At 38.7% G+C, this 25,185-nt stretch overlaps 1 protein-coding gene across 10 annotated transcripts in view; it reads right to left on the minus strand.

Annotated features, from left to right (window-relative positions):
• Positions 1-1,423: 1,423 nt before the first annotated feature.
• The window catches only part of LOC117405460 (putative ATP-dependent RNA helicase an3), a 31,734-nt gene continuing 7,972 nt past the window's right edge, over positions 1,424-25,185 (minus strand). For 3 of the 10 annotated variants that reach the window (XM_034008527.3, XM_034008532.3, XM_034008529.3), the window contains 16 exons: positions 22,024-22,224; positions 21,347-21,476; positions 16,933-17,049; positions 16,646-16,745; positions 16,245-16,380; positions 16,044-16,141; positions 13,489-13,587; positions 9,075-9,235; positions 7,421-7,565; positions 7,190-7,334; positions 6,581-6,631; positions 5,317-5,498; positions 5,113-5,230; positions 4,683-4,836; positions 4,365-4,489; positions 1,424-4,145 (listed from right to left, as the gene is read on the minus strand). In XM_034008527.3, the coding sequence (XP_033864418.1) occupies positions 4,069-4,145; positions 4,365-4,489; positions 4,683-4,836; positions 5,113-5,230; positions 5,317-5,498; positions 6,581-6,631; positions 7,190-7,334; positions 7,421-7,565; positions 9,075-9,235; positions 13,489-13,587; positions 16,044-16,141; positions 16,245-16,380; positions 16,646-16,745; positions 16,933-17,049; positions 21,347-21,476; positions 22,024-22,224 (2,039 nt within the window). In that variant the 3' untranslated portion in view covers positions 1,424-4,068. The remainder of the gene's footprint in view (positions 4,146-4,364; positions 4,490-4,682; positions 4,837-5,112; positions 5,231-5,316; positions 5,499-6,580; positions 6,632-7,189; positions 7,335-7,420; positions 7,566-9,074; positions 9,236-13,488; positions 13,588-16,043; positions 16,142-16,244; positions 16,381-16,645; positions 16,746-16,932; positions 17,050-21,346; positions 21,477-22,023; positions 22,225-25,185) is intronic. The other 7 variants (XM_034008531.3, XM_034008534.3, XM_034008528.3 and 4 more) reach the window with 5 other exon arrangements.

Raw genomic sequence — 25,185 nt, forward strand, 5'->3', positions numbered from 1 at the left:
TGCCCAGAGCTTCTCCATCCTCCTTCCTTGGAGGAGGAGGAGGAAGACCGTGAAAATGGCTTCCCTCGTCATCCACTCTCCCTTGGCACAGAGCCATGGGGGGGGAGGATGCAGTCACCTCTCTAACAGAGGGTGATGGGAAAGAGCACTGTGCAGGAGCGAGGGACACAGAGTGCTCTGCAGAGCTACGGGAGAGACGTTTCTCCACTGTGCGCTTGGAGAAATGTGCACAAAACTCGCAGAATCTGCGGTTCACCAGGCTTGTCCTTGCCCTCAACAGGCAGACTGGCCTTGCATGTATCGCAGGGATAAAACCAAGGCATTATGCAAGTAGCAATGCAGTGTACAGTAAGAAATGTACAGGTGCTGCCTCAGTCTGATTAAAGACAGCAACTGGGCTGTTTAAGACCGGCTTGATAAGCCCTGGTTGGTAGTGAATCTGTACGTGTATTTAAGTTTAAAAAACTATTACAGCATAAATAAAATTAGCAAATTATACGGTCATAATACTTCGTATAGGCTCCTCCTGTCAGGTCAGTTCTTGAAAGAAAAAATGGCACCGAGATCTGCAAGCGCTATCATTTTATTCCATCGAGGACTTGCCATGATTGCCACAGGCTTGGCTGAGCAGCTTTGCTATTCAGGTTTTAGGTCTTTAGGAGGTTAACACCCATTAGGTAATGGGTACATTTTGTACTTGAAAGGGAACTACCATTGTAGGTTGCCTTAAAGCTGAAGTGATTCATAAAGATTTAACATTATATGCCATGTTCAAAATGAGCCACAGAAATTACTGTAAAATGCTGTAAATGTAACAATTACACAAATGTTTTGCTTCACTGAAATCTACTGTAAAGCTGCAAGATAACAAACTGCTCCTATATGTATGGAAGTACCAAAACACAGCTAGGTAATCTTCATTGAGGATATCATTGGTGCATGTAATGGCAATCTTGAAGGGTCAGGTTAAAACAAAAAAAAAAAAAAAAAAAAAATCAGAAGCCCTAAATACAACGTGTATATAATTAAGCCTGTCAAATCTCTTCATTCATGTTGTGCATCCATTCATTACCCATTATAAAATCAAGGTCAAGAGACCTGGGTTCATAATGAAAGGGGTAAATGACATCTGACAATGATTTGAAGATAAATTAAAATGGATGTTCAAGAAAAGACAAATCAGTACCATACCAGAATAAAAAGGTCAGTTAAATAGATTTTATTGTAGGAAATCTGTAGAGGAATAACAGAATCCATCCATGTAAAGATAACATCTCTGTGTGTTCTGCCTGAATAAATTTAAAATTCTTTACTCAAGTTAGCAGTGCTGCAGTCCTGATCATGCATAGATAAGGGTAAGACCAGTAACATTGTGTGTGGAGGGGGGGTGGGGGAGAGGAGAGAATACAAACAAATCCTGCAGTTTAAACTTTTAAACTTTTATTTGATAAAATCGCACAAGACGCACAGCTGAGTCACCTCATGCAGTGCATAGCTTCTAAACTATTACATAAAGCAAATACTAAATCTATGGCGTTCAAAGTGTTCAGTTTAAACATGTAGCAAGTTAAAAAGCATTTCATCATTAGACCAGCCTACGGTTTCTCAATCCGCTTTCAATCCAGTTAAGACTTATTGCTGTAGCTGAAACCTGCTAAATGTTACATAAAAAACACCAGGATGCACCAAATATGCAATAAAGAGAATAACCACATGTTTTACGATTGCCATGTGCCAGACATTCACTGAAAAAAAAAAACAAAAAAAAACAATTACATAAAAAGAACACCAAACACACAATTGGAGAATCTGGACACCGAGTTGATAAACATTTAGGAAATGTGTTTCATCTAATATTTTGTTAACTTTTATCCAAACCTTGGCATGTTTGTTTATTTTTTTAAAATTTTGGATTGCCAATTTAATATAGTTCTATAGAAACATTTGGCCTTGCAGCCAACAACAGGTGTGGATTTGACACCGAGTCCAATATGACTAACATTAAAAAGCTCACACTACCCCGAAATATATAAATTTCACGCATACGGGTGACATTCAACATTCAAGTGCCAGTGTTTTTGTACTGTCTTTTGGTCAAGTTTTGAAACTTTCAAAGAAATCACTTTTAGGCTTATAAAAATAAATATTTCTCAAAAAAATGCTTAATAAATTACACAAAACTAGCAGCAAAAAAGTAGAATCTAGAAATCTGTGTGCAAATAGCTAAATTCCCAACTGCTAATCCCCCTGGTCCCAAATAAATCTTGGTTAAGTATCAAGCCCCTTCCCCTTTTGTAAACAAGCTGCGTTTCACAATCTCCACACAATATTTGGAAGCTTAAGGACACGCACACAAGACATATATAAAACTTTTAATGTGCAATAAAATAATTTTGTAAACCGTGATGGGCACGACATACAAAGGGCCTAAACTTAAATAGCACCAGTCACCTTAAGTTACCTCAATACTGTCACTGCATCCGCTTCAAAGCAGTATAAATTTCAGAACAAGGCACAACACACTTGAGAATAAATCTATTGCACTTAAGTTAAATGCCATTTTCTTCCAAGCCACCTTGCTTCCAAAAAGAAGCTTATGCTGGCACCCTGTCCAATGATTTTAAATACACAAGGCAGTTTAACTCCCAAGTAGTTTACAGCATTAATGTACCATCAGGAGGAAAAATATATCCTCTCTTTGGCCAGATCTAAATGGATTATACAGCCAGTTTATGCAATAGAAACCTACGCAACTCAAACTCTGGTTTATAAAACTGCACTCTGAATGCCACCGAAACCTTGTGCAGTTCTTTGTATATTTCTGACCTCCGCAACCGTCAATACAGCTTACTTTAAAATCGTAGGAGCCTTTTTTCCCCCCCCGATGAAGTAAGCCAAGGATGTCTGTCAGAATTTAAAACGCAGCTTGAAAAAGAGAAAATGTTTATACGTTTGTAATAAAATAAAGCCTGCTGCAGAATTCCTCCGTTTTTATCCTCTTGACCAAAAAACATCAACACTAGCATGCGTATAAGACAATCAGCCTAGTCTTTCTGCAGGGCTGCTTTCGGTGCTGTGCTCCTTTTATAGCCATTCTACTTCAGTTTCAATATGGCAGGCATTTGTCTTTCAGATTACCCATATGTAAAGTTTAGAAACATCTTTTAAAAAATTGTTTTTCAAATTACCCCTTGAAAAGAATGTGTTAAGGAAAAAAAAAAAAAGCCCCGCTTAAATGGGTAGTTTGCGGTACTTCACTAGCTGCCTTAACACTGTCAAGTCATTTGAAGAGTGGAGTAACATGTTCCAGCATTTGTGTGTATCTAAAAGCCAGCGCTTTTAAAAAGCACTGAGGTGTATTATTGGTTATTAAGATCACCACCTGGAATGGCTTTTTGAAGTCTACCATGTCCCTAATGGGTACCTATCCAGGATAGAGTGAGCAAAAAATCTGAACTCTTAATCCCTTTAAATACAGTTTGCCACACAAGGAATCAATACCTTTATCAAACGCTTCTGGTGTTTTTACAAGCTGCTTGTGCTAAAGCCTTTAATGTAGGCAACCTGATACTGTCCCTGTGACAATTTGAAGTTCGAATGGAACAAAAATGACAAGTCATATCATCCCAGTATTTGCCAAGGTTTGATTTAGTTCAAGCTTTTATGCCTTACAAAAACAATTGATCTTGGCCAACTTGAGCCAGTATGACAATAAAAAATAAATTCTGTCTAAAGTTAAAGGCACAGTACATTAAACAAATGATCCTCAGTTTACAAAAGAAAGAAATGAAGTGCAGCTGAAAACTCTAGAGTCCAAGATTCTATAGGCATTTTAAAAAAAACAAAAAAACAGCCGTCATGTTTTGTCTTATCTAAGGTGTGATGCTCTGGTTCTCTGCAGGCCATCTTCATTTGCTTTAAGCTCCCTTTAAGAATGTTTTCAGAGAATCACAGCTGGTAATGTACTGCGAGTTCTTGAAGCTACACAAGGTATAGTCTGGCTAAGTTACATGTGGTTTCCATTCAGCTAGTTTGGCATGGTGACCTCCACTGAGATAGATGTGATCTTCAGTTTCCCCACCAGTCAACCTGGGAGTTGTAGTTTCCTCCATAACCGTCACTGCTGTAAAAGTTTCCAAAGCCACCTAAGAAAATAAGTGACATGTCAGGATGGTATTGCAATGACAAAGTCAAAATATAAACTCCAAAACAGTATTTTCAACTGGGGTCCAGCCAAAATAGGCAGCCACTTTACATGCAAGCTGAACTAACTATACAAGTTGGTTTTTAAAAAGGAAGGCATTCAAAATACCACCAAGTTTAAATCTACCCAAGTAACTGCTCTTATAGTGGAGGAAGCTTACCACCACCACCACCAAATCCTCTGTTTCCACCGTGACCTCCCCCAGGACGGCTTCCACGGCTGCCAAAGCTGTTGGCAGTATTGCTGGTCTGACGATAGTCTCTTGCGCCAAATCCACCAGAAAACCTGATAGAAGACACATTTAGTTAATCTTTACTCAAGGTTAGAGCAGTGCTGCAGTCCTGATCGTGTATAGAGAGTAGTGACAATGCCACGCAAAAGGCTATTTAAAATAAAAAAAAAAAAAATAAAAAAAAAACCCTCATACACCACACATGACTTTAAAAACAAAAACTGAGGAAAAAGGCAAGTTCTTTACCTCTTGGAACGCCCACGTCCAGTGCTCTTGTGCTGGTGCTCGTAAGCCAGGCTCTCCAGCCAGGAGGGAACCTCCTGTTTGGCTTCAACTAGAATATCAAGGAGGTCCTTGGTAATGTTACTGTTCTTCTCATTGAAAAATGAGGTTGCCAGACCTAAAAAAGGAGAATAAATAAAAATAAATAAATGCAGTTCTCCAGAGAAAGTGAACATCCCAACCCTTCAATAATTGTGATTAGTATTTGTCTATGAAATTAATTCCAAAATACAGCATTTCAATAAACACTATAAAGCCCTTTATACTGTCAACCTTAATGGCTGAAAAAAAAAAAAAAAACAACCTTTAAAATTAGCAACCATTAAAATTAGCAGTGAAGGAAAAAGCAGTAAAACTGTTGTGTTGCATCACAGCTTGTAACTAAATTGCTTACCAAGGTTTCCTACACGGCCAGTACGGCCAATGCGATGGACATATTCTTCAATGTCACTTGGAAGATCAAAGTTAATCACATGTTTCACATTAGAAATGTCCAAGCCACGAGCTGCCACCTGCAAAATTAAAATCAATTAGTCTGATTTTCTCACCCCTGCCCCAATGGGCATTAACTGTTAATCTTCAACTGATTGACACTTACAGCTGTGGCCACCAAAATTGGGCACCTTCCTGAACGGAACTGGAGAAGAGCTTCCTCTCTGTCTCTCTGTGAACGGTCTCCATGGATACTGGTGCAAGCATAGCCTTCACGGTACAAGAAGTCCTCAAGGGCATCTGCACCTTTCTTGGTTTCCACAAATACCAGAGTCAAGGAGTCCTTGCCTATTTATACAAAAACATTTTGTTGCTGCAGTTTCACGTACACATAATAGCAGTGGTTACAGACCAACATGCCAAATCAGTGCCAGATTTACAAGTTACATTTGATTTTAAAACTCATGTTTCATGACATTTAACTTAATTGATAATTAACCAGTTTCCTTCATTGACAACCATTACACAAAGTAGAATGTATAATTTTACAAAGCAATGAGGTCTGTACAAACAGGGTATGAACTTGGTTAAAACTAGCTCTACTATTCAAGACTACCAAGTAACAGTAACTTTAGATCAATTGCAGACTATGGAACATATCCAATATGCAATCTTTACAATCGTACTACTGCTTATCTATTGTTAGTAGGGTTCAATGTTTGTCACAGGGTTTGTTTATTTATTTAGAAAATAGCTATCATAAAATTGGGGCAAAAAAAAAGCGCAAGTACTATGCAATAAACTCAGAAAACAGTATTCTGGGGTCTCAGTTAACTTTAAAAAATTGACTGGCATAGCCGGTTGTAACAGTCGTTAATCTGATCAAAACTACAACCTGCCCAACGTCTATATTACTTTAATTCAAACACAAGCCATTTAATATGCAGATTTAAAATTAAAATGAAGTTTTCTTGAAGACTGCAACATCAGCCAAAATCTATGCATTCCTTGTATTTTGTCCAAGAGTTTTCTGGACATGTTAAATTTCCTTTCACAGTCTGGATCACTAACATATGTCACAGCACACTAAAGTTATGCAAGCATTTAGAGGGCTTTATAAAATACAACTTGCAATATCCTGGTTAAATTGGGTGCAAGACTAAAAGGAAACACTGAAAAAGTAGCTTCAAGGGTAACTGGACATTTGGTTCAGCCAGGAATCAGAAACAACTTCCAACAAGGGGAATAGCATTTCTGAAACAAATCAATTTGACTTTTCAAAATGTTGCTATGCGTTGGTCTATTTTAATTGGCGTTTACAATACATTACAACGCTCAATTAGAATTTTACACAATTAGCTCCAATAAATGAAATGACAAGCATTCTATCACTTAATATTGAATATAGTAACAAAATATTGCCTACTTACCAGGTTTGTCGGAGATTTCACTTGCGTTTTCCTGAACCTCACTCGGAATTACTTTGAATAAAACCAAATCTCGCAATAAACGTATAGTACTTTCAAGAACTAAACAATTTAATATGCACTTGTACGTCCAAAATTACAACAAACATGCCTACCACTTGGGAGGGGCAGAGCAGGCCATTGTAACTGGTTTCCTGAAGGGATAAACAGTATTGGGAGCCTGGAATGTAACTTAAGTGATATTGTCTGTGTCTCTTAAGCATATTCTACAGCACTTATCTTGCATGCATTTCAGCACGTTACTCCACTGTAATGCGAGCCAAGATAGTTCTCCCAAGACCTGCTCTTGGCCAGTAGGCCAACAATAGGAAGGGTTTTCTTGAATTTGCAAGAAGTCACATTATTATTGACTCTGAATTAATGAATCTGAAACTTCCGTAACAAACATTGAACCTTAAAAAAAAAAAAAAAAAAAAAAAAAAAAAAAATCACACAAAAAAAAAAAATTGAACTTCATATTCAATAATTAACACTATACAATTACAACTACAGCTAAACTGTACAAAAGCAGACTTCGCTAGAGAACTTAACAGCAGTACAATCAGCATTTACCTGTAGCATTCAGCAGATCAAGCAGGAAGGAACGCTTATCTCCCTCTTCTACCCAAACAACTTTCTGGGTGATGTTCTCGGAGGTGGACCCAACACGGCCCACAGCCAAGAAAATGTACTCTTCCAGAAAGTCACGAGCAAGGATCTGAACAATTTCAAAATTACAGCATATCAAGCCACTTGTTATTCATTTTAGAATCACACACATTCTCAATCTGGTAGTTGTCTTACCTGGATTTCTTTAGGGAAAGTAGCACTGAACATCATGGTGTGACGGATTCCTTTTGGAGGCATGGCGTCTTGCTCAACAATGCGACGAATTTGAGGTTCAAAACCCATGTCAAGCATTCTGTCTGCTTCATCCAGCACCAGATACCTGAATTAAAAAAAAAAAAAAAAAAAAAAGTGTAGAAATGCCATTAACCCTTTGCGGCCCATTGTCAGACTGGGTCCGACATTGCAATTATTCCTCACAGGTCCTTAAAAAAAAAAAAAACGGGTTTTTAGTCGTTTTCTCCGGAAAAAGCCGAGAACCATTCAATTGCCGAGTGGGAGCGACAGGAGCCGAGAAATTTACAAAAAAAAAAAACCCACGTATCTCATGATTAGTCATACATGGTATCTGGTATCGGATAACGGGGCAGGTTGTAAGTAAACAAGTTGGCTGACTGAATCAGCGCACAGAAAACATGGGACATTTGCAGAGCTTTGAGATGTTATAGTAATAAAATAATGACTTGGATCGCATTATTGATGAGTTTGGTGATAAAACGAGTGATCCGGAGATGATCGATCGGTATGTAATCTATTATTATTATTTATTTCTTACATAGGTGAACGCTATAGCAAACGAAAGGGTGGGTCTGGAGATGCCTAGTGAGTGCTTTGTTGATTGATATGCAGGGCCATTTAAACCCGTTTGACTGGAAAAAAATACTTTTAAACAGCGCGTCTAAAATTAACTGCGCGTGTGAAAATAAATTAGACCGGACGTGCCTGACGCGCGATTAATAAATGAACCGCAAAGGGTTAAGTGGTCAGTGCCAACCCTAACCAGTCTCTATTTAAATGATACTCAAATGCTAGAAAAGCACATGTGCATCTATAGATAGGGATGGTTGGGTCTGATTAAAAACAAGCTTCAGCACAATTAAACAAAACTTATAGTGCAGCTTTTGCACTGAATCAAATCTAAGCACATCTGGTACTTTTGTTTTGAAATGTAGTTTCAAGCATCAAGAGAATGGATATTTGTATCACTCTCTCCTAATCTCTTGATACAGTATGCATCTTAACAGGTTATTAGGTTTGGCGATACAACGGTCAGGGCACAACAAGAGACATGCCATGGATTGGTCAGAGTACAGGTAAATAAAGTTGCCTACTCATGGGGCTCCCGAGTGGTGCATCTGGTAAAGGAGCTCCACGTGGAAATCAGGATGCGCCCTATAGCCTGGAGATCACCGATTCAAATCCAGGCTATGTCATTGCCAACTGTGACCGTAGGTTCCTAGGGGGTGGCGCACAATTGGCCGAGCGCCTCCCGGGTAGGGAGGGACAAGGTCGGCAGGGTAATCCATGGCTCACCATGCACCAGCGACCCGTGGCTGATACGGCGCCTGCGGGTCTGCAATGGAGCCATTCAGATCTGCGTTGTCCTCCGGCACTATGGGTTCGGTGTCTTCACAGTGGATCCGTAGTGCGAAAAATGACAGATTAGCAGGAACACGTTTCAGAGGATGCGTGTTTCAGCCTCAGTTTCCCCGAGTCATGAGAGGGTTGCAAGGGTGAACCGGGATAAAATAAAATTGGGCATAAATTGGGGAGAAAACTAGGGTAAAAACCACTGGCGACAACTAATTTAAAAAATAAATTGCCTACTCACTTGCAATATTCCAGACCAATCTTTCCCCTCTCCATCATGTCTACAAGACGGCCAGGAGTAGCTACCAGGAGATGACAGCCTCTTTCCAGGTCACGAATTTGCTGTCCGATGTCAGCCCCACCATATACTACACATGGACGTACTTTGGAACGGTAGGCAAACTGAAGAAAAAAAAAAACACCATGTTAAATATATCAGCTCAAGAGCCAGCTGCCCAACATTTCGTGGGACAATATTAAATTAGAACTGAAGGACAATTTAAAAAATAAGCAACAAATACAAAAAAGCCAATTTATATTACTGCTCAATTTTAAATTTTCTGAAATACCATTTCTGTAATGTGTTTACACACATTACATTAAAAATTACTTTACAACATACAAATAGTAAACAAATGAATACCCAGTGCATTTTTACTTTAGCCTATAGGCTAATGTAAATAACAGCAACACAAAATAAACCATGCCTTCTCTGTACACTACTAGAAAGATTATTGAAGTTGAAAATAAAGGAATTTAACTTGTGTACTATTTAGTTGGGTAAAAGGTGTGCTAATGTTGCAATATTAAAAGGCTATACCACATAGTACCTTGCATATACTGCACAAATATACATTTTTATTTACATAGAGTTTACAATGTATGCGTGGCAAGAACATAGCCTACCTGCTATTTAAAAAAAAAAAAAAAAAAAAGTCCACAATTGTTTTGTTGGTATAACCTTTGTGTTGCAAAAAAAGGTACCACAATTTTCTACAAGAACACCAAAACAGCTACAAGTTCAGTATCGTTTCTCTGAACGGTTTTGAATGAGCTCACCATTTGTTTCACTCCCCACCTTCCCTCAACAAAATCTTGCAAAAGCCTCAACCACCGGGTCATTAGGGTGGAAGTGGCGGCTGCTCTAATACACAAGAATTACTAATTAAATATAACTAGAACAATTGCAATATTTGGAATTACTTGTGGAATAATGAAACGAAAAATAGCATAAATTCAGCTGTCATTAAAATTGCCCTAAATATAATATTGCAGTGGTGGCAGGCTGGCTAAGTGTTCACTAGCTCGCCAAACCCCCAGGTATTCGTTGGTTTACGAAAGGTAATAAGCCAGGTAACTGTGAGCTTCCCTTCTTCCGGGCAATGTGCATTTCATCATTCACCCCCCCCCCCCCAATGAATAAAATTACTTTTAAAACAGCATGTCATTGTAAACCGCGCATGTGAAAATAAATTGGACCGGACATGCCTAAGAGGCACTGAATAAACAGATCGCAAAGGGTTAATAACTTGTAAATTGCCTAAAAACATTCAGAGTACGTTCTATCCTCCATAATCGTAAACAGCTTAAATAAATGTGGTTATTGAAATAACAGCTACAATACAAATGGGTCTCCAGTCAGTAGCTATCCAACAGCACTGGTTATACTTCGCTTGATTCATGGGTTTGCAGCGATCCTGAATTTCTAAAAGGAGTACTGTCAATTGACAGGTTTCATTTGTTGTATTGATATCTGTAGCATGTATTTTGAGAAGTGAAAGCATGTTTAGCACACAGGTGGTACAGCTCATTAGATGCACTGTGACACTGGCTCTCACTTTGACAATAGATACAAGTAACCCTCTTTCTATCCAATAAACAGTCAGTCAGTTTTAAAAGAATAAAATACATCCCATTCACAAGTCCTTCAGTTTGAGTGCTTTGCTACACAAGGCGGTTAGTGACTAATTATATATTCAAACGATGACTACACACATTCAATCCTAGCATGCACCAAAATGATGCCACAGGAAATTACAGTATGCTAAGTGGGACAAGACAGTAGAGTGATTAACGTGCGTTTGACATGCCTTTTTTTTATTAAAATATTATCCAAGGCATGAATTGGGAACAAAATTCAACTCTAAGGGCCAATGCATACCGGACTAGTACAGAGACTTAAAAAAAACAAACAAAAAAAAACACACCACTAAATGCAAGTGTAAACTACTGCACACCGCAAACTACATAGCTTAATTCTGTAAAGTTTTTTTTTTATTTATTTATTTTTTATTCCTTCATCATCTTGTGTGCATTGCACTTGGACAAAATTCATTAAAACAAAACATTTAAATTCAAAGCAGTTAGCCCTTGTTTATTGTTCACAACAATGTTTTAAGTCAGCCTATCAGTGCATCTGTATTGGCTTTTCTGTGACCTGTACTGTACAGGAGGAGGTAGGAAAAAAAAAAATCTACTTTTTAGCATTGGAAGTAAAATACCAAAAATGGACGACAAAAGTAAATAAGCAAAGTATATTCCGGCTGAGGATCGTGTCAAGAAATTTCCCCAAATAAAAGTAAATGCAAATGGAGGTATAAATTGTTTTGCACATCTTGTAATGTGACTTGAGAAAATGCTTCGAATCACATTAAAACAAAAGGCTACCACAGCGGCTGCTAAACAGAACGCAACACAGCTTTCAGAAAACAAACAAGTCAACGGAGACAAAGTATTGCCGTCAGTTGTAGCCAAGTTAAAAATCAGTACTACAGGTACGACCTAGCACAGCAACCTCGCTTCAAACAACCTGTCGCTTACTTTAAAATGTTCTCTCTTTTGACTGGACTAATATTAAAATTCCTGGATGGGACAAACATGCTGCATATATGACCTTTATTAACCCTTGTCCATTTATTCAGCACGTCAGGTCCAATTTTCACACGCGCAGTTTATTTTAGACGCGCTGTTTAAAAGTATTTCCCCCGCCCCACCAGAAAAACATGTTTAAAAGGTCCTGCATAGCAACAGCCCCACCCCACCCCTTGTTTGCTGTATTTTTCATACCTCCATTAGTAGTGCATACCGATAAATCATCTCCTGATCACTTGTTTTATTACCAAACTCCTCAATAATGCGATCCAAGTCAATATTTTACTACTATAAACATAAAAAAAAAAAGCTCTGCAAATGTCTGATATTCTTTGAGCGCTGGATGCAGAAGCAGCTATGTTGTTTGTTTATGTCCGTGTTATCTATGTGGTGCCGGGGCTATCCATATTGATGATATGCCCTTTTTTTTTTGGCTTCTCTCAGCTCCAATCGGTCTCACTCGGGCATTGAATGGTTCTCGGCTTTGTCAGGAGAAAAAAATGACTAGAGACCTGTTTGTCTTTTTGATTATGTCGGAAAATTGCAACGTCGGACCAGGTCCGACATAAGACCCCAGAAGGGTTAAAGGCGGTCAGATGCCCTTGGGTAACCGAGTTTTAGGACCGTTTAATAGATTTCTACAATCTGTATAACTTGGCAACCAATTTAGTGGATGCAGAACATGCAGTCTCAGTGTATGGGCAAGTCTTCAAAAGACAGCTCAACTACCACGGGATGTTGCATGCTTGCCTTTAACAAATTACCACTATTATTTTTAGGCTTGTATAGTGCTCTGAAAATCTACTTTGGTTTATTTAATGTTTAAATAGATCCAAATTCCTAATTTTATTCCATAACCTACCCACAAAAATATCATGGAGATTTTACATACAGTGCAAACACCCAAAAGACGGAGCACAAGGAGGTTAAATGACTTGCTCAGGGTCACACAATGAGTCAGTGGCTGAGGTGTGATTTGAACCAGGGACCTCCTGGTTACAAGCCCTTTTCTTTAACCACTGGACCTCCTATAAATATGAGAGAATTGGACAGGGGTCTGAATACTTTTGCAAGGCACTGCATATATATATTTATTTATATATATATTTTTTATAATATATATATATATATTTTTTATAATATATTTTTTATAATATATATATTTTTTATAATTATTTTTATATATATATATTATATATATATAAAAATTACACTATGATACACTTCAGTGATAATTAAATCTAGGGTTTGACATCATAATTACAAGACTGAAGGTAGATAATTTAAGCTGTCACAGGAAAAATTCCATCTCTGGTTTCTGCAACTCACTGAAGAGGCCCATCTGTTATTTTGTATAATACATGGATACCCTTGTGATGCTAATATTAAAGACGAGGTTCAGCAGTTCAGCTTTTTTTCTTTTGGTGCTGTACAGAATCATTATCCGTTAGAGCTTCAGCTTTATTTGGAGGATTGCTTTTATTCTCCAAGACACAAATGTATCAGCTTTACATTTTTTTTTTTAACCTATTCTCATTTTGTTGATCATTAATGAACATTTCTGTAGTATGGGTGTTTGAGTGATTGCAAAACAAGACATTGTGTTTGAATTGAAAGTGCTGGTCTTGAGTCGTCGAATGGGTCAAAGTATATTTTCCTCTAGAGGAATTCTTATTACTTTGTTTCGATTTGGTTCTGGATGCAAATAGCCTTCATTCATGTATTTGAAAAAAACTATGTATGTATGCATAATATATATATATAAATTAAAACAGAGTGGATACCTTTCTTGCTTCATCATAGATCTGGAGTGCCAGTTCTCGGGTTGGGGCCAGAATCAAAGCGAGTGGATACTGTTTACGGCGTCCATATTTTCCATTTTCCTAGAGAATTAATATAAAAAAGGTAAATCAATAAATACACATCTCATTTTAAAACCTATAAAACCACCTCCAAATCAGCAAATGCCAAATAAAATGCCAAAAATACCACCCCCTAAAATGTTAAATGTTTCTCTTGACAAGGCTCCCTAACCAATGGGTCAAATTAAAAATATTGTATATTGATGTCAGTAAATGAGGCCCATCTTTCTACAAGTTAAACGCTTAGCCAGCTTTTCTACACCTATGCCTAATAAAGATAGGAAAGTTTGGCGCCTGGCCAGACTACAGGGGTTGCTGGTGCGCGTTGAGCCGAGGACACAGAGGTGCGTACTTACAAAGCATTTTCAAAACTGATTCGCTGGTAGGATGGGACCAGCAAATCAGATGCTAGTTAACACGAGCAGGAAGAGAGCATGCCCACTGCTTGTCTGGCAGAAATACTGTAAATAGCAAGGCAGGACGTTCAGTACCTTTTCATTGATAAACTTAAATGTTATTAACTATGCAAGTTACAGGGGGCTCCCGAGAGATGCATCCAGTAAAGGCGCTCCACGCGGAGTGCAGGATGTGCCCTATAGCCTGGAGATCGCAGGTTCGAATCCAGGCTATGTCACAGCCGACCATGACCGGGAGTTCCTAGGGGGTGGTGCACAATTGGCTGAGCGCTGCCCAGGTAGGGAGGGCTTAGGTCAGCAGGGGAATCCACAGCTCACCGCGCATCAGCGACCCCTGTGGCCGATAGGGCACCTGGGGCTCTGCAGTGGAGCCACCAGATCTGTGTTATCCTCCGGCACTATAGGTCTGGTGGCATTGCTGTGGATCTGCAGTGCAAAAAATGACAGCTTGGCAGGAGCGTTTTGGAGGACGCGTGTTCCAGCCTCCATTTCCCAAGTCGGCAGGGGGGTTGCGAGCAGTGAGCCAAGGATACAGATAATTGGGCATGCTAAATTGGGGTGAAAACCGGAGTAAAATAATTGGCGACAAAAACTATGCAAGTTACAAAAATGTAATTATTTAATAATTATCCAGTATTTATATCTATGTATATAATGAGGAATGGAATTGATCGAAAAATGTATTTGATTTAATCATAGGAGCCCTAATGTACATCTGTAACTTCTTAATTTCTACAATTGAATGTGTTATTTTGGAGAAACAGCACAAAGGAAATGTATGCAGTATTAGGAAAACAGCAAGTAAATGTTTTAAGGGTGTATGATTAACCCTTAGCGGTCCATTTATTCAGTGCATCTCAGGCGCATCAGGTCCAATTTATTTTCACAACCGCAGTTTATTTTAGATGCACTGTTTAGAAGTATCCCCCCCCCCCACAGTAAAACAGGTTTAAAAAGGCACTACATGTCAACATGACACTCCATACTGCATCTCCAGCCCTGCCCTACCCCTCGTTAGCTGATAAATCATCTCCTGATCACTCGTTTTATCACCAAGCTCCTCAATAATGCGATCCAAGTCATCATTTTACTACTATAACATCTGAAAAAAGCTCTGCAAATGTCTGATATTCTTTGAGTGCTGGATACAGAAGCAGCTATCTTGTTTGTTTATGTCCGTGTTATCTATGTGGTGCCGGGGCTATCTGTATTCATGATACGCTTTTTTTTTTTGGCTTCTCTAGGCTCCTATCGGTCTCACTCGGCCATTGAATGGTTCTCTGCTTTTTCCGGAGAAAAAAAAAACAAAAAATCGACATTGGACCGGAAACGGAAAATTGCAATGTCGGACCAGGTCCGACATAGGACTGCAAAGGGTTAAGATGCAAAACTCAAAAACATGGGATTTTTTTTGCTATATACCGTCTATTGCCAACTTACTTTTTTACAGTACAAAATTGATATACTGGTTGCAAGAGAATTGATCATTTGAGATAGTTATTCCTTTAATGGTTTAACTGTCACAATTTTACAGTGCAGCATGTAAATAACCCACATATAGAACTGAAATCATGGTTTACATTAATGCCATCACAAATTCAAATGGTAAATAGTTCATATATTTATATTTAAGTCAAACTTCACTGGGTTCTTACTGCACACAATGTGATGTTTAATTGAGATACATTTTTGTATACAACTGAGGGTTTGTGAATTTAAGGGATATGTATACATTTGTGTGTTTGAGGTTTAAGAGGTAGACATGTTTAAATGTAATAAAATATAAATATGATCCACTTGTAGAACGGGCAAAATACAAAAGGTAAAACTTGTCCTGGGCATGAGGCAAATTTTACACCCCTGTTCAAATGTCAGAGTACAAGAAAGAAAACATTCAAAATTAAGAAAACAACCCTTAGTGTTTTGTTCTTTGTCTTTACTCAGACAAAGACACACTACTCCTAACACCGTTTTCATTGGACATTCATATTGCTGCCACACATACTAAACATTGTCTTTTAACAGTCTTGTGCATCAAGGCCTTTACTGCTTAAGTATTACCTGGGGGTTGGCTTTTGCCGCTTGTAAAGCCTCTCCTGGACCTTCAGTGTAGATTTGGCTGAGAACTGGAAGTAAAAACGCTGCAGTTTTCCCAGAGCCTGGAAGTACATAATTAAATATTAAAAGACATCACTTCTTAAATAAAATGTACAACTATTAAAAAAGACACCAAGTAAATGGGCATAATCCCAATGCAATTACCTGTCTGAGCACAAGCCATCAAGTCCCTCCTTGATTTGATTATTGGAATAGCATATTTCTGCACTGGAGTAGGTCGAGTGTAACTGGTTAAATTTATGTTACCCATAATGATTTCTCCCATTTCCACATCTTGGAACTGAAAAATGAAGGTTCACCTTTAACATTTAAAAATAGTTGTACTGGAAACTAAACCCACCATTATCTTTTAAAAGCCAACATTTATTGGAACACATTTCACAAAACTGAAATTCATGGGTTTGTTTCCACCACACCCTTACATTTCAGAACAGGTTTGATGGTTATAATAAAGCAAAATGACATGAATCTGAAGGCCCAATATCAGGTTCCCAGGACACCCCTCAAATCTGAAATTGCTGTGTACACAAGGTAAAAAGACTTACACTTTCAATATGTGGAGGGCAATTGGAGCCAGTGGCCTCAACGGGAATGTCATCATACTTTTCAAAGTTAATTCCCGTGTTGCCTCCAGAGAAAAGCTCTCTGAAAACACACACATTTCACCATTAAAAATCAATTGGGCAATGACATTTATAAAACTAAAAGTGTTATTTAGGAGAATCATGGTTTAAAAAGTGCAACATTTTTTAGATATTTAAAGTTAAACTAATGCCAACCAACTGATTACCAACAACTATATCTGCCCAAAAGACCATTACAGGCCACTTACTGTTCCACACGTTCATTAGGTGACAGCGGTTTTGACCAATCTTCGTCACGGGAATTGTCCTCAACCCATCGGCTGCTTCCGCCACCGTCCCGGGAGCTAAATCCTCCACGGTCATACCTGTTTAATAAACAGACATTACAGTCAAAGCTTTTATAAGCCATAATCAAAATAAAAGACTCATTCCACTGTGTTATATAAAAGATTTGCTACCACTTACATTGTCTAGTAAAAGGCAACCAATTTAATTTATGGAGGAGTTCTGCATCACTGCAGCTAGCTGAGGAACTAAGCAAGGTAACTGCAAAGCATAAACCCATCATAAGACTTCAATAAGCCTTTAACCCTTTGCAGTCCATTTATTCAGCGCGTCTCAGGCACATCAGGTCCAATTTATTTCACACGCAGTTTAGTTTAAAAGTATCCCCCCCCCCCACAGTAAAACAGGTTTAAAAGGCACTGCATATCAACAGGACACTCAGTACTGCATCTCCAGCCCCGATCCACTCCTTGTTCGCTGTATTTCACATACTTTTTCATAGTCGTGCATGCTGATAAGTCATCTCCTCGTTTTATCACCAAACGCCTCAATAATGTGATCCAAGTCATTTGATTACTAGAACATATCTAAAAGCTCTGCAAATGTCCGATATTCTTTGGAGTGCCCGATGTAGAAGCAGCTGTCTTGTTTGTTTATGGCCGTGTTATCTATGTGGTACCAGGGCTGTGTGCATTGCTCAGATACGCCGTTTTAGCTTTTCTAGGCTCCTATCGGTCTCACTCTGCCATTGAATTGTTTTCTCTGCTTTTTCCCCAGAGAAAAAACAACTAAAGATCTGTGTTTTACGTCTTTTTGATGATCTCAGGACATCGGACCGGAAAGGGAAAATTGTAATGCCGGACCAGGTCCGACATAGGACCGCAAAGAGTTAAGTTCAAACCGGAAAATGTGGCTTTACTTGTCCAGGTATCTGTTGCCAGGGCAAGTGTAGCAAACAAGTCACACATTACTAACTTGCCACTACATAGACGGTGACTGGCGCTTATAAACTAAACTGACTCTACAGCAACACCTAGAGGATATACTATGATTTGCGATTACCCTCAAATAATTGCAGTAGTTAAATAACATTGCCAATATATGTTGCCCATGATTGGAAAAAAATGGCCTTAACTTTGGGAAAATCAGGAGCCCTTTCTGGGAATGGGCAAATTCCATTTTTCAAAATGACCAATTCCATTTACCAATTTAAGAATCAACATAATCTGAACAAATGAATGAATGAATGAATGAATGTATCCATCGCCCCCCACCCCTCCACTCCTCCCCCACTCCCCCCCGCTAAGGCTCTTCAACTAGTTTTTTAATTTAAGGGGGCAAAATTGGGGAAGTTAGGAGTAGGCAGGCCAGAGTGTTACTCTGCACATTTAAAGCAAGAATAGATATTATATAAACTTAATGATGTTCATATGTTGAACACTACTTAGACATTACCATATGACTTGTACTTTAATAGAACAGTGCAAGGAATTAAGAGCATCATTACAAACATTTTAAAATGTGACATAGTAGAACTGTTAAGAGATCAGTGCTTCTAAATACTGTGCCCTCTGGATGTATTTCCAAAAGCTCCTCATTTGGTTTCAAAATGCCTTTTCATATTGTATTCCTTAACTACTGGACACACATTCATTGCACAATAAAACAATGACTGTTCGGTACAGTTGGTAAAAAGTATTTTTTGGTCCACTCATTGTTGAATCTACAATTTTCACCATTTTCTGTTCTTAATAGCTAGAGTAGCGAACCATGTTAGAGCAACACAAGAATGTAAAAAAAATAAATAAATAAAAATAAAAACACCCCACTCCGAGTACGTAGTATTAAGGACTTAATGATACATTAGAAATAAGTTCTAAAACTAAAGGTTTCACCTCAACCACCGTGTCATTTCCTTCTGTTGAGAGGGTGACAAACAGTTATTTGCGATAACTGAATTTATGTATTAGTTATTTTAAATCTGGGAGTTGACTCATTTCAGGTACTTCACTTTTCTGTATATACACAACTCTAATTATTCCACAGAACAGAACTCACAAAACAGCTAGTTGCTTTTTTTAAACAACTCGACTCACACAGTACACAGGCAGCAAAGCAGAATTCCATTCCCAAAATGCCAATTCCGTTCCCAATGCCTAATTCCGCGATTCCGTCCGTGGCTCCGCAAATCGTGGAAAATCAGTAGCCCTATTAACTGCCAAGAGGGCAGTTTACAACTTTCGTCTGGCGGTAAAGGAGACTGACCGTATTTGTGCATCAAAAGTTGGTTTGCCACTTTAAAATGAGCTCTACAGCACAGGCTGAACTACACCAAGAGCAGTTTGGTTTCTGCAAAGTGCTTATGTAAGACATACCAACGAGATGGAATGCAACCTACTATATGATGGAGCAGCTTTCCAAACACAGATGGCCGTTATCTGCAATATTGAGTGACCAAAACGTCAGAAAAGCTCATCACTACTTTGATCTCAAAACCACAGCAATGGGATTTTTTTTTTTATGCAAAATATTTGGAATCGCCAGTTATTTCTTATTTTCTCTCCAATATGAAAGGTCCAATTTTAATTTCAACCAGGCTCACCGCTGCCACCCCCTTGCTGACTCGGGAGGGACGAAGACGGACACACGCGTCCTCCAAAACGTGCAGTCAGCTTCTTTACACTCTGCGGGACCCCCATGCAAGCACCTCAGAACTACAGCATCGGAGGACCACGCAGCTCCGGGTAGCTTACAGGCAGGCCCGCAGGCACCCCGCCAGTCTACAGCAGTCGCTGGTGCACTGCGAGCTGAGGACACCCTGGCGGTGCTCGGCCAATTGTGTGCCGCCCCCTGGGAAATCCCGTCCGCGGCTATAGGGTGCATCCTGCACTCCACAGAGTGGGATCTTAACAAGCTGCTTAAAAGTATTGTTCCCAATGGAAAACACTACACAGTAGCAGGGAATGCAGTCTTACACTTTCAGCAGTTTTACTTGTCACCACAAACTTGATTGGCAAAATTAAACCAGCAATGAGTGATTCAACTGCTGTTAAGACACACAAAAACTTCAAAAATTGGAGAAGTTTCTTAAACAATTTAAATCCAAAATCTGCATAAGTGCCAACAGCTGCTCTTGATCCCCGATTTAAGATGCTTACATTTTTTTCTGATGTGCAAAAACAAAGTCATAAGAATTTACAAATAAAGAGGAGACCAGACGGCCTATCTTGCTCGTTTGGTTGTTAGTAGCTTATTGATCCCAGAATCTCATCAAGCAGCTTCCTGAAGGATCCCAGGGTGTCAGCTTCTACAACATTACTGGGGAGTTGGTTCCAGACACGCACAATTCTGTGTAAAAAAAGTGCCTCCTATTTTCTGTTCTGAATGTCCGTTTAATCTCCATTTGTGACCCCTGGTCCTCGTTTCTTTTTTCAGGTCAAAGAGTCCCCTGGGTCAACATTGTCAATACCTTTCAGAATTTTGAATGCTTGAATCAGATCACCGCATAGTCTTTTGTTCAAGACTGAATAGATTCAATTATTTTAGCCTGTCTGCATACGACATGCCTTTTAAAACCAGGGATAATTCTGGTCGCTCTTCTTTGCACTATTTCTAGAGCAGCAATATCCTTTTTTGTAACAAGGTGACCAGAACTTAACACAATATTCTAGATGAGGTCAACGCATTGTAAAGTTTTAACATTGCTTCCCTTGATTTAAAATTCAACACTTCACTATATATCCGAGCATCTTGTTGGCTTTTTTTTTTTTTTACAGCTTCCCAACATTGTCTAGATGAAGACATTACCGAGTCAAAATAAACTTCTAGGTCTTTTTCCACAAGTGAGCAACTAAAAACAGCAAGTTAAAATTATTTTTGAACAAAAAGCACCAGTCCCACTTTTTTTGCAAGCCAAGTAAAATGTTTAACTTAAATTTGATTATTGGTTGTTCAGTTAGCTTCAACAAGTACAAAAAAAAGACCTAAAGTGCCTGTCTGGATTGAGCCAAGTAGGGTACATCGCTGGGGTCTTCAAGAGTAACGTTAAATTCATCAAAATGTGCCTTTGGCCACTTCATTATGCTATTGAGAAGACAATGGCATATTAAAAATGTGGTGTCCTTTATTTTTTCAGGAACAAAAAGTCCTACACAACAATTAGTACTCCTTAAATATTTTTCTACTTTAAACGTGTTACATTTAATGTTTTATTACCTTTCGCAAACCAACGAATCTTGGACGAATATCCAAACATGTTTGTCCCAGCACCATTCTAAATAGCCTTTCAACAATAATTAAATAGCTGGGGAGTTTGAATTCTGATTTAAAAAAAAAAACCCTTGGTGTTAATTTATAATTACCACAGACTTTGCTTACCTTCCTCTTGACCCAGTTCCACGGTCACTATAGAAAGAGGACTTTCCTCTATCGTTACGCCCTCCAAAGCTAGTGTAGGGGTCCCTCTGGTCTTTGTTCCATACAGAGTTATCTTTATCATATGCGAAGCCTAGAAATACACATGTACTATATTAGTGACAATGTAGCTTTTTAATTGGCCATTTAAAAACTTAACTATTAATGTGGAGACCAAAAATGAGCATTTCACGTGACCAAAGTGTCTAAACCATTTTGTAACAATTTGGTTTTCCACACCATGTAGTGCAAATCAGTGAGACTACACTTTAGAACACAAGCATCAAGACCATGTGCTAGACCAGCAGGTGGGAAATCTTTTGGGGCAAGTAAAGGGACACCCATCACAACCTTCTGTAACAAGGAGGGATGCACAAGCCTTGTGTAGTTAGCCACAAACACCTTTGCTTACCTGCAATGGCTGTTCTGCAAACAGTCTTATTGACAGAGCTACTGTTCTGAATCTCAAGGATAAATGCCAAACTTATTATTCATGTCACTATTTGCAAGCTTAAATGTGGAATAAATTTTAAAAGCTCATCAGTTTACCATTAAACTAAATTAAATGATGTCCAACCACTTGTTCTCATGTCCTTGCAACTGTTTTAGAGGACAGAACATTGGCATGATGTACTTCCCACCTGTATTCTGAATTGGTTGGGACTGGTTAAAGGAGCCACCACCTCTGTTGCCACGATACCCTCCACGCCCACCTCTGTCACCTCGTGTGGATCCTCCTCTTCCTCCAAAGCTGTTGCCACCATTCATCCTAGAATCCCTATCATCATGATATCCATTCACAAAGCCATTGTTTCCTTGTCCATTGTCCCAGCCAGGAGAATCTTAAAAGTAAGACAACAAATCCAAGTGTTCAATAGAGATAACAATGTATCAGGGGACGCAAAGCAAGCAGGAAAAGTAGTTATCCAACTGAACATATATACAGAGACTTGCAAAGTGGACACAAAAGGTTCAACTACAATAGTAAACCAAAGTGTCAAAAGGGGTTATAACTCAGTCGCACTTCTTTCCTTGATTGGTTGTACAACAATTACATTCTTGGCATTTGATAATTTCACCAATTGAAAGTTTAGATTTATACATGCATATAAAAACTTCATGTTTAAAAGCCATGCAGAAAAAAAAAAAAAAAAAGTCTTAGTTTTAAAATCAATAAAATACATTTCAGGACACCCCTATACATTACAACTCATTTATACTCCGATCCTGAGTTGACCCCCCCCACGAGTGCATATATATAAAAAATTACACTAGATATAGAGATTTATTTCTATCTATCTAGATAGAGATATATATATATATATATATATATATATATATATATATAAATTACACACACCAGTAGGCCTATATAGGGCCAGCTGTAGGTGCTTAAAATAAATTAGTTGCCTAAAATCAATAGTCACTGATTGGAGCACTGCTAATGGTACAAATTACCAAGGAAATAATGCATGTGCTTCCATATATATTTAAGGGCGAAACCCAGTGGTCTGGAGAGTCTAGTTTTGCCAAGGGCTTCTTGGCAAATCCCAAAGTTACCACTTTTTTCAGCACTCACTCACCCGCGTCCAAATCGGGCAAATCTAGATTGGCCCAGAACTTAGACTGGGCAAAGTTTTCACTGAATTTTGGGGCTAGCCCAGGCGAGTCTAGTTTCATCCCATGCTTCTAGTTAAGCTAAATCTAGTTTTGCCTATGCCATTTATTTGGGCGAGTCTAGTTTTGCATTTCTACACGCTCCTCTGCCAGCTTCCAAGTGCATGCCAGGATACCTGCCTTGCCTCCACTTCTGCAAACAACGTAGCGCCTGTGTGCTGGGTTTCCAGTGGCAGAAACGACTCTTATTAGCTCTCTCTCCCAAAAAGAGAAGTCAAAAAGTCTCGCTCCTCCATATGTGCAGGCAAACTCGCCTGCAAAAGTTGTCAGAAGTGGAGGCAAGGCAGGTACCCTGGCACGCACTCGGAAGCTGGCAGAGGAAAGTGTAGAAATGCAAAACTAGACTCCCCCAAATAATCTATGCTGGGACAATTTTGAAGCGTTGGACGCCCCGAAATTCAGCGAAAACAGGTTTTGCCCAGTGGTCTAAGTTCTGGGGCGATCTAGATTCGCACGATTGGACGCCCGAAAAAAAAGTGGCAACTTCGGGATTCACCCAGAAGTCCTTATCTAAAAACTAGACTGGCCCTGGCAAAACCAGACTTGCCAGACCACCAGGTTTCGCCCTTAACACACATACATGGTGCAAATCGTTTATCGTTTTAATGTACTGAAACACGTTGCATCTTTTGAAGTGTAAAGTCATTTTACAAAGATGTGGAGGATTACTGGGTTACAACCCTGACTGAAGATGTCATTAGCAAAGGGGGCCTGTTGTACTAACAAGGTCAAACAATAGGCCACGTTTTACTAAACATTTTAAAACTAACAAACAATTACCATAATGAACATTATCATAGTATGTCGCTTAAAACATAACACAATATATCCATAATAAAGTTGAGTTCTTATCTATAAACAGTAACACGTTTAAAGCTTGGGACTCGCTTCTCTGTAGCCTGGTGTTGTTTACATTATCGTCAGCATATTTTAAATGATTGGAAGCTGAAATTACTTTTTTTTTTTTTTTTTTTTTTTTAAAAACACTTTATACCAATACAGTATTGGTGAGCAATAATTAGTTTGTTTGAAAATCAGGCTTTAAATCACTGAGAATAGGTGCACAGGCGGTGATTCTGCAAGTGCTCAGGGGCTCAAGCACCAATGGGGGGAAAATAAAGTCCCGCACAGTGCAAATAAATCACCTGTTTGGTCAAATTATAGTGTGTATGCTTCACAAGCAGAACTGTTATTGCAGCGTTTAAAAATATAAAAATCAATTTATACAAAGCATCCCACTTCACTTTAGTGAAGACCGCATGTGTACGTGAGTACATTATTGTAGATAGTCATTCATAGCCAGCCAGCCAGCATTTTTGTAAATAGCAACACATGTAATGTACAATAAAAAAACATTTGTATCATCTGTGTCAATTGCAGGAGGAGCTTCATGGGTCGGAGAGAATTTTTTCCTCCGTCATCCCGTCTGGTGCAGTCAGTGTCAAATCAGCACACAGTACAGTAGTCACTCAGTAACGCAGTGCAAACAGATGATTGATCGAGCTACGAGCGTTTACGAAGGTGCTTTGTTTAAAAAAAAAAAAAAAAAAAAGTATAACTATTTTAGCAAAATAAAACCTAAGCCTATTTTTAGGGACCCCGCCTGTTGATTCCAACTTAAGCACTTCACATAAGGTCTAGCAAGTTTCAAAAGGTACTAGTCTTTTGGACTAGTAGCACAATATTAGTTTCTAACCCTGTATATTCCAGGTTAACTAAGACAGACTACACACATCATGAACCTAACAAAACTATATTTGCTTTTTGTGACTCAGATGCACGAGACCAGTCAGCTGTTAGGGTGCCATCTTGCAGGGCTTTTAGCCAGCCACAGTAAATAGCTCCATCTTGCACCACATGGTCAGGGTCCTTGGGACAAATAATGCAAATGCATTTAATTTTTTTTGGACGTTTTTCAATTTTTTTTTGGTTGCTTTTGTATATATGGCCATAATTACTTATCCAGTTTGTTCAAATTTGTTTTCTCATGTTCCCTACATGTTGAAGTTTCATTGTACACAGTCAGATTTGAGCTGGTCATGCCAAGATGTTTTGTAAACACATTTTTTAAAAAGCACTTTACTGTGGTTTTTGTTATCTGTACTAAACAGGGCGAGTCTCAGACT

The sequence above is a fragment of the Acipenser ruthenus genome, chromosome 9 (assembly GCF_902713425.1).
Source record: "Acipenser ruthenus chromosome 9, fAciRut3.2 maternal haplotype, whole genome shotgun sequence".
Classification (NCBI taxonomy): domain Eukaryota; kingdom Metazoa; phylum Chordata; class Actinopteri; order Acipenseriformes; family Acipenseridae; genus Acipenser; species Acipenser ruthenus.